Below are 17,086 nucleotides of genomic sequence, written 5' to 3' on the forward strand. Positions count from 1 at the left end.
TAGCGTTAAGTATATTCACGTTGTTGTGTGTAACGAGGTCCCTTTTCTGAGAAGCTCAAAGCTTGTAGTTTGATCAGATAGTCAAATGTGCTTTTTAAGTGAAATGATCTTTCTGTTCCCATTACCTTCCTGTTTTTTCAGTGTTCTTTGATGTGGCTTTAAGGCTTGTCACGGAGCCCTAAGATTCCAGGTTCCTTGGAGTTCCTTGGTGGTGTCGCTGAACTGAATGTGTGGAGGCTGTTGGGATCGGGGATCTCTGGAGCTTTCTGGAAGGCACGTCAGCCAGTGGTGGGGAGAGATTGCTGGGTGAGAAGTAGGCTGCATGGGGCCTTGACCTTGTCCTAAGCCAGGCCGCTCCCCAGCTCCTGGAGATGGCTGTAAAACAGGATTTTGGGTTCCGTGCTGCCAGATTTTCCTGCCAGATCTAAGTTTTTTCACGAAGTTTCCCGATTTTGGATGTTGGCAGCTAAGCGAAGATGATTTTTAAAAGCGTGCGAAAACAGGAGTAACAACAAACCGTCTCTGGGCCAAATTGGCCTGAGGGCCACCTGTTTTAGACCTCTAATCTTACCTGACCTAGTCATGGTAGAAATAGGAAATTAAGACCCACGGTTGGGGAATAACTTTTCCCAAAGTCGTGTAACTGGTCAGTGGTCAAATCAGGACTCGAATTCAGTTCTTCATTATAGAAGTCCTAACTGTTGGTTGAAAGTTTTTTTCCTGGGCAGATAAACCCATTCTGTTTATTACGTGTCTGGCTACTTATCTGTTTGACATGTTTCTTTTTTAAGTTAAAAGCTTTTTATTTTAGACAGAGGGTGCAAGTGAGGGAGAGGGGCAGAGAGAGAGAGAGAGTATCTTAAGCAGCCTCCACCCTCTGCTTACAGCTCAACAGAGGGCTCCATCCCATGACCTTGGGCTCGATCCCACGACCCTGGGATCATGACCTTAGCCAAAATCCAGTCAGACATTCAACTCGCTGAGCCCCCCCGGGCGCTCCTATTTGGCATGTTTCTAATGAAATACATGTGGGTTTTTTAAAAAAAATAAAAGCAATTGAACCAAGTTTATTTCTGACGCTTGATAACTTAGTGGTTCGGTGCAGGGACTTCCGAATCAAGTTGTCTGGGTTCGAATTGGGCTTCAGATCTTACCAGCGGGGTGATGCAGGAACGAATCACCAAACCTCTGTGTGCCTTAGCTTTCCCTCGTGAAAGGGGAATGATGAAGTACTCACAGAATGAAGGGAGGCAATCCATATAAAGAACTTAGAATAGGGTCCCCTTAGCACAGAGGACTGCCGTTTGGGGGTTAGCCATGATGCCGATGCAGGTGATGCTAATGGTCGTGATGCTGGCGGTGGTGGGGCTGAAGCAGACTTTCTAAAGCCCTCAGCTGACAAGATTGCAAAGTAGAATGATTCATGACGACCAAAGGATTCCTTAGCTGACAGGAGAATACCCTTCTGGGTTCCTCCAAATGGCAGTGCCCATCTCTTGTACAATTGTGGAGCTTGCGACAGGTCCTAGGACCTAACTCTTATGTGAGACAGGGCCTACCTCGATTCCTTCTTTCTCTAACGTTTAAGTTTGTTTATTTCTTTTGAGGGCGGGAGGGGCAGAGAGAGAATCCCAAGCAGGTTACGAGCTGCCCGCGCCAAGCCCAACGCAGGGCCGAAACCCACAAAGCGGGAGGTCATGACCTGAGCCGAAGTGAAGGATTGGGGGCCCAGCCGACTGAGCCGTCCAAGCGCCCCTCTGTTTCTTATTTTTTGTTTCATAGTCTCGCTGGCTCCTGGCGTCTCCAGTTTACGTGTGCTGCCTCAGAGGGCCTCAGGTGGACGGAGGGCCTTGTCTGTTTTCCTCAACCCGTCGTATCTAGCTTTGCACTCCATGCAGACGTCTGTGGCTCTTTGGTGCAGCCTCTTGACCGTGACCCTGTGTTCCTGTCCGCAGGAGTGGAGTGTGACATGGAACACCAGCAACCCCGACTTCACCAAGTGCTTTCAGAACACCGTCCTCGTGTGGGTGCCTTGTTCTTATCTCTGGGTCTGCTTCCCTTTCTACTTCCTCTATCTCTGCCACCATGACCGGGGGTACATTCAGATGACACATCTCAACAAAACCAAAACTGTAAGTCGCTTGGGATTTCCTCCTGGTGGGGGAGGTGGGGTGTGCTCGGGTGGGGGTGGCGGCTGGTGAAGACTGACCTGCTTCTTGTACTTCAGTGGCCCTGGGTTCCTTTTTCTAGAAGGCGGACGAGTGATGTGGTGGATCAAGGCTGAGGCTCTGGGTTCAGACGTGGGTGCAGACGCTGGCTCCTCGGCTCGCTGGCCGTATGACCCGAGGCTGTCTTTTTTTATTACCCCAAAAGTGTCGTTACCTTGACAGAATTTCAAATTGCGGAAGCTCGGCAAGGAAGATCCCAGGAGCTCCCACTAGCCCTGTACACCCGCTAGTCACGGTCACAATTTCTAACACGTTTCCACCTTTGTTTTGTGCTTTGCTCTGGCACTCTCCCTGGACGCGTTTGTTTTTTCCTGAAGCATCTGAGAACCGGAACCATCCCTGCTACGTGGACCCTTGATTCTTCAGTGTGTCTTTTCTCAAAACAGGGATATTCTCTCACGTAATGGCAGTACAGTTAGTAGAGGCCATGGGCGTAATACTTTTAAAAAGAATCTACTGCCTGCGTCCGATTTTGTCACTTGTCCCAATACTGTCCTTTCCAGCGCCCCCACCCCCCTCCAACCCCAGCTCGGGATCCTGTCCAGATCCTGTACTGCTTTTAGTCACGGGGGGTCTCTTTTGGTTTTCATATTTCCCAAGACTGATTTCCATAAAAAGAGGGAAACTTGAGTGGTTTCATTGAGGCTGTCCCTTTGCCCATAGGACCCTCATCGAAACCCATCTCATTCATCCCACGTGAAACGCTGTCGATTTCCCTGTCCTCAACTAGATCCAATGTCTTTCTCTTGAACACTTTGTACTTTTTGGGGAGAGCAACGTCTCCCTTTAAAATGTTAAACAGAGGGGTGCCTAGGGGACTCAGTTGGTTAGGCATCTGACTTGATTTCGGCTCAGGTCATGATCTCACAGTTTGTGAGTTTGAGCCCCACATAGGGCTCTGTGCTGACAGTGCGGAGCCTGCTTGGGATTCTCTCTCCCTCTCTCTCTGCCCCTCCCCTGCTCGTGCTCTCTCTCTCTCTCTCTCTCTCAAAATAAATCAATAAACTTAAAAACAAAAACAGAACTGAGAAACCGTCTTTAAAAATTAAAAAAAAAAAAGTAAAACGGATTTTACCAAAAAACAAAAAAAAAGCCTTGCCTAGAAGCCCTCCAGTAGCTTCTTACCACAGGGAATAAAATGTTCACAGTGGCCCAGCTTGATCTGGCCCCAGGTTCCTCTTCAGCCATCTACCACACTCATTGCTCATTACATAGCAACCATAAGCCAGTCACGTATGTTCGTGCCTCAGGGCTTTTGCACTTGCTGTTCTCTCTGCCTAAATTGTTCTTTCCTTCAGATAGCCACGTGTGGCTCATTACCTGTATGTCACCGGATTGGAAAGGCCTTCCCTGACCACCCTGTGTCATGTGCTACCTTTTCATGTCGCTTACTCTCTCTGGTATTCTATATTTTTCCAGTTTGTTTCTTGCCCATTTCTTCCCACGAGGGTCTCAGCTCCACAAAGGCACGGATTTTTGTGTGTTTTGTTCCCTGTTGTATCCTTGGCACTTTGAAAAGTATGTGGCCCTTAGTAGGCCCCCAGTGAACTTGGGTTGGATGAATGTTGTTTAGTGAACGCTTATTATAGGAGGGGTCTTATGCAAGCATCCAGGGTAGCAGATGGAGGTCAGCCGTAGACTGAGATCTTGAGTTGTCAGGGGAAGGGAAGAGCAGTGCACAGACAACGAGAGTCATGCCTTGGGTATGAGAGGACGTTGTACTCTGGTTACAAACTGGTGTGTGATGCCGCAGAGGGTGGCTCCCCCTCCCCAGGACTTGCGCGTGTTCCAGAGGGTGTGTGGTGTGCTATGTCTAAGGAGAGCTGATGGTTGAGGGGCTTGGCTGGTCCCTCCAAGGCTGAGCTTTTGGTGGGGAGTTGTGGGGCGGGGGGTGCTCGGGAAAGTTCCAGTGCTGTCCCTTGTAAGACGTGTGTACTTCTTTTCCAGGCCTTGGGATTTTTGCTGTGGATCGTCTGCTGGGCAGACCTCTTCTACTCTTTCTGGGAAAGAAGTTGGGGCAAATTCCTGGCCCCAGTGTTTCTGGTCAGCCCAACCCTCTTGGGCATCACTATGGTAAGTAGGAGCCAGCTGTCTACCAGGCCCCGCGGAGACCAAAACTAGCGGCCAGCGTTTAGAAATTCGGGGCACCTGGGTGGCTCCGTCGGTTAAGCGTCCGGCTCAGGTCGTGATTTCATGGGTTCGTGAGTTCGAGCCTTGCCTCTGGCTCCCCACTGACCGTGCAGAGCCTGCTTGGGATTGTGTCTCTCCCTCTCTCTCTGTCCCGCCTCTGCTCATCCTCTCTCTGTTTCTCAAAGTGAATGCATAAACTGAAAAAAGAAATGAGAAGATCTCACATCTCCCAGTAAAAATCCAAAAATCTGGCTCCTCTTGAAAAAGTCACAGGTGACACCAGCAGCCTCCTAGTTTTCTCGGGCCAGGAGTTGGAGACAAGACCGACTCAGTTCCTGTCCTCATGGAGTATATGTCTGGTTGTGCGAACAGACACTCGATGAATGAGTCCCCAAAAAGGCACAAAATGTTTGCTCTTGTGCGAAGCACTGCAAGGGTAAAGTTTGGCAAATGTATGGGGTCTGGGGGCTAGGCAGGAAGGGGTGATGGAGCTGAAGCTGAAGGATGAGCAGGATGTTACAAAGTTGCATAGTCTGCAGGCAGAGGACTCTCCATTTGGAGAGAATAACACGTGCAACAGTCCTGGGGTCAGAGGAAAAAATGGAGAGTTGGCCTGTGTGGCTGAGGGAGAGGGAGTAAGAGTGGGGGAGGGCAGCTGGGACGGCAGCAAGGGCAGAGGGCTGACCTCATAGGACCTTGAGCTTCAGGTTAAGTGGGTTTGGTTTTCTTCTTCATTCCCAAACTTGGGTTGTAAAAAACTTCCTTGCGCCATGGGCCCCTTTCTCCTTGGCCAGTCAGGTCTCAGGATAATGTCCTTAACACAAACGCATAGGATCACAGAGGACACCCTTCAGGCACACACATGGATATATGTGAAGAATTTGTGATTACATTTATGTTTCCACTTGAGGTTTAACTTACATATGGTAGGACTCACTTTTTCTTCTTAAATAAGTTCCTAAGTTTTGATAAACCCACTCACACTGCCAGCTCCACAACCGGAATCTGCAGCAGTCCATCACCCCCAAAAGTTCCGTCGTGCTGCCCCCCCTCTGTGGGCAGCCCCAACCTCCACACCCCCGTCCCCTGGCAACTACTGGTGTGTTTTCTGTCCGTGTTACTTTGCCTTTTCCAGAACGTCATGTGAATGGCACTCTGCTGGCTGGGGCAGTTTGAGGCTGACTTCTCTGACCTGTTGTGTGAATCCAGAGAGGTTTTTTTTTTTGTTTTGGTTTTTTTTTTTCCCAAGCTGCTCAGTGTATTTGATGGCATGGTTTTGCCATACAGTGTTTATCCATTGTTGAGCAAAACCAGTTAGCAAAAGGGGTGCGTGTGTGGCTCAGTCAGTTAAGCATCCCAGTCTTGATGTCACGGTCATGAGACAGAGCCCCAAGACTGGCTCTGCTCTGGGCATGGAGGCTGCTTAAGATTCTCTCCCTCTCCCTCTGCCCCTCCCCCGCGCACGTTCTGTCATTCATAAATATATAAATAAATAAATGCATGCAACGAAAGATTAAGAAGCAAAATAGATATATGCATTTCAAATCAAGATCTCCCAGCGGGTAGGATGCCTCTGTAATTCCCGAGCAGTGATGACTATACGTGATAGTTGGACATGTAACGTCTTCAGTTGTATATTTTCAGATAGGATTTCTTTTCAAATTTTCTTTTTTAATGTTTCTTTTGGCGAGAGCACGAGCTGGGGAGGGGCAGAGAGAGAGAGGGAGACACAGAATCGGAAGCAGGCTCCAGGCTCTGAGCTGTCTGCACAGAGCCTGACGCGGGGCTCGAACTCATGAACTGTGAGATCATGACCTGAGCTGAAGTCGGACCGCTCAACCGACTGAGCCACCCGGGTGCCCCTTCAGGTGGGATTTCTAACGGTGACGGTGTCCCAGGTACTACTAATACTATGTGGTTAATTGCCATCACTCACAGCTGGGGATGCTGATGAGGGAAAGTGAAGCTATAGTTGTTTTCCTGTCCAAGTTCATGGATCCCTGGGTCCCAGCCACAGCCCGTCCTTGGACCCCAGGTTGAAACCCCAAGTCCTGAAGGGAGAGGTTTTGAGCGAGGGTGTGTCACGCCTGGCTCTGTGTATTGAAAAGCCGACTGTGGCCTCTGATTGGAGAGCGGATTGGATTGTTGGGGCAGAACTGGAAGCTGGGAGTCCAGTGGGGGGCCCGTGGGGTGACCCAGAGTGTTGGGAGGGAGCTGAGGCCAGGGTGAGCAGTGGCTAAAGTGAGGATCTGCCTTGATGGCAGATCTGCAAGTTTCTGATAGATTGTAGGGAGTGAGAGAGATTCCCCCCCCCCACCCCCTAGGTGCATAGATGAGGACAGACAGGCGGTTGTGTTTCTGGGGAGTAAGGGCAGGGGCCGTGGGTGACCCTTCAGCTCCTCATGACTGGCTTTGGGGACACACCTTGGGAGGCCAGCTCTGCCTGTCTGGAGAATGACCGTGGCAGTTCCTTCTGTAGAGAAAAAGTAGTTTTATCATTTGTTTTCTCTCCCTGATTGTAAAATCGGGGTGAAATGGAAGTAATAGCCTCAGGTGTCAGGAATGACATAAAATCCCATTGTCCCCCACCAGCCATCATTCTCATAAAGTCCCCTGTAGGTGACATGCATAATTGTAGGTAGATTAAAAGTAAGCTTCATTTCCTTTTGAAGGAGAACAGTTACCACTGTTGCCCAGAGGAGAAGAATTCGTCCCAGTCAGGGATGGGATTTGAACATAGGTCTTTCTACCTGTAATTAAAGGCTTGGCCCACTGCCTGTTTTTGTCAATAAAGTTTTATTGCCACTCAGCCATGCCCATTCATTCAAGAAAAAGTGGGCCTATGTCTGTTCCAAAAAACATTTTTTTAATGTTTACTTATTTTTGAGAGACAGAGACAGAGCATGAGCGGGGGAGGAGCAGAGAGAGAGAGAGAGAGAGAGAGAGAGAGAGAGAGAGGGAGACACAGAATTCGAAGCAGGCTCCAGGCTCTGAACTGTCAGCACAGAGCCCGACGTGGGGCTGGAACCCACCAACGGTGAGATCATGACCTGAGCCGAAGTCGGAGGCTTAATCGACTGAGCCACCCAGGTACCCTGCCTACATCTGTTCTAAACTGAGCTTCCCCCCCGCAACTTTTCATCCTGCCCCACATCTATTCATGATCTTCTTAAATCCCCACAACCTTCAAGTTAGATGCTATTGGCATTTCCGTTTTGCAGATGAGGCAGTGGAAGCTCAGAGAAGTTCAGTGAGTTGCTCAGGGTCACCCAGCAAGGTGAGAGCGGAGCTGGTTTTGGAGCCAGGTCCCCCCCAGGCTCTTTTTTGCACCACTGAGCTGAGGACAGCCCTGCTCCAGTCCTGACAGCTGCCGGGGTTGTGGGCGGCCGTGGGGCCCGGTCTTGTGACAACTCCTGTTGTATGCTTCTCTCTTCCAGCTGCTTGCTACCTTTTTAATTCAGCTCGAGAGAAGGAAGGGAGTCCAGTCCTCGGGGATCATGCTCACTTTCTGGCTTGTAGCCCTACTGTGCGCCCTTGCCATCTTGAGATCCAAAATCATGACTGCCTTAAAAGAGGTAAGTGGTGGCCTCGAGCGGCCCTTGGGAAAGGTGCTTATTCCTTCCAGCTTATGCGGAAATCGTGCATTGCCCTGGGATCCAGACAATAAGTAGTATACGGGCCCAGCTTCTTCCCCCAGGGATTTCGCTAACTCATTCAGCCTTCCATCTAGAACCTTCTTTCTTCAGAGCCCCATTTACTTGTGTAGCTTCAGGGGCCCATGTGGGTTCTCTAGGGGTGGGAGCCCCAGACAGGTGCACACCACCCTCTGAGCCCCAGTCAGCAGTGAACAGCAAGGCAAGTCAACTGTAGATAATCTTTAGTGTGCACCAGAGCTGAGCGGGGAGTGGTGTTCACAGAGCGGCTGCCCCCCTAGGGGGCCCGATACTTGACTAAGGTTTTTTTCCATGAAGAATCTTACCGACTGCTGACAGTTACTCTGACAGGGTTTCTGAGCCTCAGCACTAATGGACATTTTGGACCGGAGATGTCTTTGTTGTAAGAGACTGTCCTGACCTTTGTAGGATGTTTGTGGGGCATCCCTGGCCTCCGCCCATGGATTCCAGTAGCAGACCCCAAGTCAGGGTGAACAGAAATGTCTCCAGATGCTACTAGATGTTCTTTGGGAGGCAAAATCCTCTGTGATTGAGAACCACTGATCTGTTTATACATGGAGAAACTCAAGTGCACAGAGGCTGAGTGAATTGACAAAACCCCGTGGCCAGTACGAGCGGGGCCAGGCCTTGAACGTGGGCCGGTTAACTCTCAAGCCCGAGCCTCCTTTTGCCACATTGGATGCCCTCACCAGGCATCCGGGAGCACGCCGTGATGGGACTGCCTCTCTTCTGTTAGGGCAGGAAAGCTTATTACTGGGTCTGCACCTGCTCCCCGGCCTCTGCAGGCTGCTTCCAGAAAGTGACCTTCTCTTCCTCCTTCCTTGCCACACTTCTAGGGTGCTGAAATTGATGTGTTTCGCGATGTCACTTTCTACATTTACTTTTCCCTCGTGCTGATTCAGCTCGTGTTGTCCTCCTTCTCGGACCGATCGCCCCTGTTCTCTGAAACCATCCACGACCCCGTAAGTGTGATCGGAGACACGGGTGTGTGTGTGTGTGTGTGTGTGTGTGTGTGTGTGTGTGTGTGAAAAATATTATACGATGTTAGTTAACATCGATTAGACACTTGTTCTGTGACAGTATCATCCACGTGGGATCTCGTTCCATCTTCCCCCCTACCCCACCAAGGCCCAGAGAGAGAGGTAACATCCTCCTTCCCACTCTACAGATGGAAAAACTGAGGCCTCTGTGTGCCTAGGGGACTTAAGGAAGGAATCTGCTTCATACTTGTAAACGTCTGTGTCTTACAGGCCTGCCGGTTTGATCATTTGGTTGCCATAGCGATTTTAGAAAATGTCAGCAAAACATTTAAACATGAAGATATTTCCCCTTATAACAATGCAGGTTTTCTAGAATAACGAAAAGTTGTGTCACTATTCGGGCCATTGCCCCCCACAGCAGTACTTGAGCTCCGCGGAGGAGTGCGGCCCTAGTCTACACGGTGCCCAGCACTCCCTCTTGTATTACACAGTCTGCTTCCTTCTTTCGTGGTATGTCCCTGGCCCTTGAGGGATTTGAGTTTGAGACCCTGAGTCTCTTCTGTTATTTTGAGGGAAGCAGGAATCTTCTCTGGACCAGTGGGTGTGAGTGGGTGCGGTAGAAATGACCAGTCTTCCTGTTGACAGAATAAAAGGGAACATAGCCGTTGACCACTGTTGCCTCCGTTCTTCCTCCCGGCTTCCCCCTTTTCCTTCCTCTTTGCCCCTCTCCCTCCTTCTCCCTCCCTCGTTCCATCTGGTGCCAAGTGCCAGGCCCCGGTCTGGGCACAGGGCTGTGGCAGTGCCTAACACAGAGATCTTGCCCACCTCAGGCTTCTGTTGTCGTGTGGGCCGGAGGGACAGTCTGTAACCCTGGACCCAAGTGTATATCAGTCAGGTGGCAGTGAATCTTGAGGAGGAGAGGAAAGCATGGAGAAGAAATGCATGTGATGGTTGAGGGTCGTGTGCAGTTTCGAGTTGATAGGAGCCATCAGGGAAGGCCTCCCTCATGAAACCTCACTGCGGTGCGGGAGCGAGCTGAGCAAATACCAGATGAAGAGTGGTCCAGGCGGGGTTGGCAAGTGCAAAGGCCCTGGGGCAGGAGCTGCCATGGACCGTCAAGGGAGCAGCAGGAAAGGCCAGTGTGCCTGGAGCAGCATGAGGCCACAGAGGGCTAAGACATGGCGTCTCAGAGGTGGGGACCGTCGCCTGCAGTTGTGTGAGCCATTGGACTTTACTCTGAGTGGGAGGGGAACCTTTGGAGCATTTATTTGACGCTTTGTTCGTGGCTAGTCAGCTGTTAACTGGCAAAATGGCAGCAAGGGCAGTTCTCAGCTGCTGCGATTCTCTGGGGTTTGGCCTGAGCCTCATCAAAAGGCTGAGGCTGCCTTCGTGGAGGGCGAAGGCAGCTGTGGGGAATCGGCTCTGAGGAGCCGAGTTTTTACATCTAAAAAACATAGGTGTGCGTGTTTGCATATGTGCATGTTGTTGTACGTGTGCACATGCATCTGTTTTCGTTCACGTGTGCGTGTGCATATGCGCATTAGCGTGTTCTTGGGCGCGTGTGTGTGTTTGTACGTGTGCAAAGTTCACAAGGGCAGCGACGACGCCTGGGGCACCCACTGGATCCTGGCTCACGCCTGCCACAAAGGAGAGGGGCTCACATGTCTGTGGCTGCCGTGTCTCCTGCTGAGCAGGGTTTGTGCGCATGGCGGTGGGTGTTGGTCAGCAGCATGTCCCCATCAGGAAACATTTATTTATTTATTTTCAATTTATTATGTTTTTTTACATTCATTTTTGAGAGACAGAGCACGAGTGGGGGAGGGGCAGGGAGAGAAGGAGACGCAGAATCGGAAGCAGGTTCCAGGCTCCGAGCCATCAACACAGAGCCCGACGTGGGGCTCGAACTCACAGACCGCAAGATCATGACCTGAGCTGAAGTCGGACGCTTAACCGACTGAGCCAGCCAGGCACCTCGGGAGAGGGAATTTCTGATGTCTGGTTCCCTCTGGGGATCTGGATAAAAATTCCTTTTTCTTCTTTCCCCGGGTGCCCATACATTAGGGTGGTTCGTAGAGCTGGCTTTTTCCTCCATTGTGCTTTCTGTGTTCCCAGTGGCCTGGGCCTTGGGCCTGCTCTGCCACACTGGGGCAGCTGGAGGCTGGGGTGCCCAGGACTGGGACACTCTGTGTCTTGTCCCCAACCATTCAATTTTAGGAGTCTAAGCTTACAGAGATGGTTGGACCGTTAGACCCTAACTCACACCCTAAATCTGATGGTGACAGCACGAAGCCTGCTTGGGATTCTCTCCGTCTCCCTCTCTCTTTCTGTGCACTCCCACTCTCAAAATAAAAAAACTAGTAGTTTATTGTTACGTTTCATAGTCCTGGCTGTTGCCCGGGCTCAGCTGCGGTTCTCCCTCGGGGTATCCCTGGTGGTAGCAGTGGGAAGGCGGCTTCTCACTCACTGGGCTGGTGGTTAGCACCAGCCCCTGGCCGGAGCCTCAGCTAGGGTTGACGGTCCATGTCAGGGTGGCTTGGGTGATCTCACAGTGTGGTGGCCTGTGTCTGAGAATGAGTGTTCCTAGAGAGAGTGCCAGGCAGAAGCTGTGTCACCTCTTACGACCCAGTCCCAGATATCACACAGTGTCACTCCTGCCACAGTCTGTTGATGGAGGCATCCACAGAAGTCAGCCTGGGTTCGAGGGCTGGGGACACAGACCCCACTTCTAGATGGGGGAGCGGTCAGGTCTCGTTCTAAGATGAACTCATGAGATGGCAGATAATGTCTGGCCCTCTTTGGACAGTGCAGTCTGCTGTGTACCCGCAGGAAGCTTGTGGCCTCGCGGGGGACAGCCATTGAACGGGTGGGCAAACAGCCGTGTACCTGCAGTTGAGGTGCAGGCTGGGAAGGCTGGGAATCAGCTTATGGGACTTAGATTTGTGACCCCAGGCAAGTCCCTCCTCCTTTCAGGACCTCACTGTTCCCTTCTTGAAAGTGGGTTGAGCCCCATTTGGTGCTGGGATCTGAGGCCGGTGATCAGGGAGAGGAGGACACCATTAGGTGCTTTCTCTGCCTGTCTCTCCATTATCCTCAGGGCTCCCATCACAGCGGAGCCCAGAAGATGGGGAGAGCCCAGCCCCAGCTGCTGTCCTGACTTCGGAGCCGCAGTCACATGTTGTCTGTGCACACAGGGAGCAGTCAGCCTTGCCCTGGGGCGGCCAGGGGCAGGTGGGGCCTGGGTGGGAGCTGGCAGCACTGGGCTTCTCCAGGCTCGCTCCTGCTGAGTCACCAAAGTCGACCTCCTCTCCAGCTGGCCCTGTGCCCTTTGCATGACTCAGACGGCTGTGCTGGCCCTGGTTTTTCCGTGGGGCTGCTCCCCTCTGTACCTCCAGGCCCTGGGCTGCCTGGAATCTGGGAGCGGCTCATCTAGCCTTCCGGGGCTCTCTTGGGGTTCCTGTCTGGCCCTTTCTGTGATCCTTGTTGGCCCCAAGGCTACTGCTTAGAATGGGGCCCGTGAGAGGAGGGAGGTGTTTCCTTTTGCCCTTGGAGGCATCAACGGCAAATGTGGTCATATAGCGGACCCCCACTCCTCAAAGTGGGGTCTTTGGAACGACGGCACTGGCATTCCCTGGGTGCTGTTAGAAATCCAGAGTCCTGGGCCCGCTGAGCCCTGCTGGGTCATAGCCTCATTTTAGCAGGATCTACGGGTGGTGCACGGTTGAAAAGCATTGGTTTAGGACATTTAAAACACATGTAAAACTGCCCAGCTCATTTGGCATAAGAGGTAGTTTTAGTCCTGTCCATAAATATGGGAAATATTTCCCCCAGCACTTTGCTGTGAACGCGGAAAGTGAGTACCCATCCACTCTCCAGTTAGATTCTACAGTTAACATTGTGCTCAACTTGCTTTATCACGTATCTGGCCAACCAGCCAGCCAACTGGCTCATTTTTTTGGTATCTGAAACGTACTTTGAAATACTTAGTATGCGTTACCCAGACATTTGCACCATGCAAACCACTAGCCAGAGTGCAGTATCTGTATATGCTTCTGTTTTATGTTTTTCTTAAAGCAGAATTTGCATAGTGAAATTCCTGAATGTAAAAGTTACCGGTTGAGGAGTTGTGACAAATGAGTAATAGCCCAAGCCCTTATCAAGCTACAGAACACTACCAGGACCCCAGAAAGTTCCCTCCTGCCCTTCATGGTCAGTCTTGACCCCTCATACAATAGAGGCAGCCACTGAACATGGACTGCTTTGTGAATGCATCGTAAAGTCTGTTTAAAAAAAATATTTTTTAATGTGTCTTTATTTTTGAGAGAGAAAGAGCATGAGCAGGGAAGGGGTGGAGAGAGAGGGAGTCACAGAATCCGAAGGAGGCTCCAGCCTCTGAGCTGTCAGCACAGAGCCAGACACAGGGCTGGAACTCGAGAACGGCGAGATCATGACCTGAGCCGAAGTCAGACGCTTAACCGACTGAGCCACCCAGGCACCCCTCATAAAGTCTGTTCTTAAGGCTTCTCTCCTTTATGCTGTTGGTCACTAGTGGTTTGGTATTGTGCAGGGGTGCAGGGTGGAGGGGCTCTGGGTACTGAAATGAACAAACTTGACCGTTGAGGAGGGGGCACCGGGCAAATAAACCAAGAGCTGTGGACAGTGGGGCTCCGAGGCAGGAAAGTGCTGGGGGCTGAGGGGCTCGAGGAGAGGTTCCTAACTCAGCCTGAGGCTCCAGGGCCAGCGTCCAGGGGAGGGGAGGCCTGAGTCTGAGAAACGAGAGGCGTCGGCCGGGCTTGTAAGGCCGGACAGGACGGGGCTCCCGGTCGAGGAACCAGCACGTAAAAAGGTCCAGCTGTATAAAGGACCTTGTAGGTGTTTGGGGAACTGCAGTGTTCTGCTTGGTTGGTTCGGAGGGACCTAGAGCTGAGCTTGCAAAATCAAGGGTAGAGTTGCATGTCACCGTGAAGACTTGGGATTTGGCCATGTTGGAAGATTCTCAGCGTGGGGGGGGGGGGGGTGACACGCTCAGGTTGCAGGTGTTTTCGGGGACCCCTCTGGCTGAAAGTAGGAGGGTGCCTGGGACACGGAGGGGCTGGTGGCACTTAAATAGCCAGCTCAGCAGCTCAGGCGGGTCAGGAGGAGGGCGGAGCCAGTCAGTGACCCTGTGTGTTGTCTTTTTAAGTTTCTTAGTCCTCGAAGCCTCCTGATGAGGCAGGGCTGTGAGTCTCATCTTATACATGAGGTTACTGAGGGCCAGAGTGGTGAAGTGTCTTGCCTGAGTTCACCAGGCTGGATCAGAAGCTCTTCCTCAGGGTGGCACACCCGAGTGTGTATCTCTTGGAAGGCCCTGGGAGCACCCCCAGACTTTGAATCAGTAGCTCTTGGCGGGAGCCATGCCTTTGCAATTCTAACAGCTTCCCAGGCGCCGTGGATGCTGGCAGTGGGGGACCCCGTCGGAGAACCCCTGCTGTAAGCCGTATGGCTGTGTCATCCTCCCCTTACTGCTGGGCATCTGGGTGGTGCAGAGTTCGAGTAACCGGCAGGAGACTAAAAGAGTCAAAACCAGAAACGCTGAGCGGGGATCCCGAGCATTTCTGACAAAAAGGCCAGAGTGCTGAAAGACCCATTCCCCAAACTGCCTGGTGGGAGACAATGAATGACCAGCTCTTAAAGAACCAGTGCTTGGGGCTGTTGTACCAAATTGATTTAAGCCACGTGGGTTTTGGCCAAATCGCCGGGTGCCAGATACAGATGCCAAAGAATGTGGCTCTCTCTGTACGTTGCATAAATCAGACTCTCTCTCCCTCTGCCTTCATCCAGGGCTTGTCTGAATTACTCTCCTTTCTAGGTGAATGGGGGACCAGTGAATAAGCTTCCTACACGCAGGGACAGGAGTTAGCTCTGCTTCAGCCTCCAAGGCTGGGAAACCCCCTCACTGACAGCGTTGCCATTCATGAGTTACATCAGAATGTTCTGCTTGGTTTCCACTGAATGGAATGCGGTCTGGGTTCTCATCCAGCGCCCAACCCATTTCTTTTTCTTTTTTTTACATTATCGGTTCTTGGGACGCCTGGATGGCTCCATCAGTTAAGCATCTGACTCTTGGTTTTGGCTCAGGTCATGATTTCAGGGATTTGTGAGTTTGAGACCCGCGTCGGGCTCTGTACTGATGGCATAGAGGCTGCTCGGGATTCTCTCTCTCCACTCTCCCCCGCTCGTGCCGTCTCTGTCTCTCTCAAATAATAAATAAATAAACGTAAAAAAACGTAAATAATAAATAAATAAACGTAAAAAATAAATAAATGTAAAAAAGAGCTCAAGTTGTTTTTATCAAATAAAGCCTTCTATGTCAGATAGGGGCTTCCAGAAACCAGATTCCAACTTACCTGTTTCCTTTTCTGCACTGGCAGTGGGGACCTTCTGTCAGCCTGACATGACTCCTAATAATCTGAAAATCCCGGGGTGCCTGGGTGGCTCAGTTGGTTAAGTGTCCAGCTTCGACTCAGGTCATGATCTCACGGGTTGTGGATTTGAGCCCCGCGTCCAGCTCTGAGTTTTCGGATTTTGTGTCTCCCTCTCTCTCTCTCTCTCTTCCCCTCCCCACTCATGCTCTGTCTCTGTCTCTCTCTCTCTGAGAAATAAATAAACATTAAATAAACTTAAACAAAAAATAACCTGAAAATCCCTGTTTGGATTCAAAGGAGGGGGGAAGTGAATTGGACAAAGCTCTTGGAGAGTGCAAATTAGAAACTGTGAAACGTTCTTGTAAATAATGTGATCTCACTGCTTTGGCAGGGTGCATTTTCTTGCAGCAGCTGGGATTTTTACTAGCCGGGGTGAGGATTCCTCTTTTCCCTCTGGGCCATCGTTTCTTGCAGTCTCAGGGGTACGACCCCCATTTGTAGGGCGAAAAGGGAATGAACGTGCCTTCGATTATGCAGTCACAATATTGCTTCCTTCTTGTGCCACGGCTGGAGTTGCCTGATGGTGAGAGAATGCCGGGATTGGTGAGCCCCCTGTGCGCATAGATGCCTAATGCCCTGCTGTTTGCACGGTGTCTCTGTGCAAATGAGAAAAAGACATTGTACCCACTCCAGGTGGATGAGTTTGGGAACGGCCGGCCTCCTTCAGGCTGATGCAGCCCCTCAAAGGCACAAGACTCGGGGGTCTTGTTGAGCTGTGTCTCATTTCCCACCTGCCCCTCAGCTGGGCATCTCTGTATGAGGTCTGTAACCTGCACAGCTATGCTCCATGTCCTGTTGCAAGACTCAAGGAAGACTGGATTTGGAAGCAAACGGCCGTCACTTGGGCTCTGGTTTTAGGCCTTAGTAACCGCTGTCTCGGGGTGTTGTGGGCTCTGATGTAAGCAGGGCTTAGCCAGCTTATTCTGTAGAAAGCCAGATAGTAAATATTTAGGCTGTGTAGACCACGTAGTTTGAGGTGCACCTACTCAGCTATGCCATTGCAGCTCAAAAGCAGATGCAGACAGTATGTAAATGAGTGGGCGTCACCATGTACCCATCAGACTTGACTTTACCAGCAGCCAGCCTGTGGGCCTTTCTTTGGCAACCCTTATATGAAGCATCTGGTACAGTGCTTGGTGCATTGTGATGCTACGAGAAATAGAAGATGGTACTATTGTTTCTACTGTTAGTATTAATCCCATTAATCCCATTTCTCCCACAGTCACTCCGCACCAGGTACTGTTCTAAGGATGTAACATGCTTTGTCTCATTTAAGCGCATCACCAGGTCCCTTGGCCAAGGTCGTCACGGCTAGTAAGTAGGGGGCAGGGCTGGGATTCAGAGCCTCTCTCTCACCTCCTTGCTGTTTGTTGCCTCTGACCTAAGCAACCCCCCTGGCCCCCTTCTCTCCTGGGACCTTCATTGTTTTCGTCTGGTGCAGCTCTCTCTGTTTACACTTCTTTTTCTTTTTTTAAGTGTTTATTTATTTTTGAGACTAAGAGCACAAGCAGGGGAGGAGCAGAGAGAGAAAGAGACGGAGACATAGAATTGGAAGAGGCTCCAGGCTTTGAGCTGTCAGCACAGAGCCCGACATGGGGCTGGAACTCATGAAC

The 17,086-nt window shown here is 51.1% G+C and overlaps 1 protein-coding gene across 2 annotated transcripts in view; it reads left to right on the plus strand.

Moving 5' to 3' along the window:
• The first annotated feature begins 993 nt into the window (after window positions 1–993).
• ABCC1 (ATP binding cassette subfamily C member 1) overlaps window positions 994–17,086 on the plus strand; it is a 99,925-nt gene continuing 83,832 nt past the window's right edge. For both annotated transcript variants that reach the window (XM_049638313.1, XM_049638314.1), the window contains exons 1-4: window positions 994–2,132; window positions 4,176–4,301; window positions 7,796–7,933; window positions 8,869–8,994. In XM_049638313.1, coding sequence (XP_049494270.1) covers window positions 1,893–2,132; window positions 4,176–4,301; window positions 7,796–7,933; window positions 8,869–8,994 — 630 coding nt within the window. In that variant the 5' untranslated portion in view covers window positions 994–1,892. The remainder of the gene's footprint in view (window positions 2,133–4,175; window positions 4,302–7,795; window positions 7,934–8,868; window positions 8,995–17,086) is intronic.

This window comes from Panthera uncia, chromosome E3 (genome assembly GCF_023721935.1).
Source record: "Panthera uncia isolate 11264 chromosome E3, Puncia_PCG_1.0, whole genome shotgun sequence".
In the NCBI taxonomy this organism is placed as follows: domain Eukaryota; kingdom Metazoa; phylum Chordata; class Mammalia; order Carnivora; family Felidae; genus Panthera; species Panthera uncia.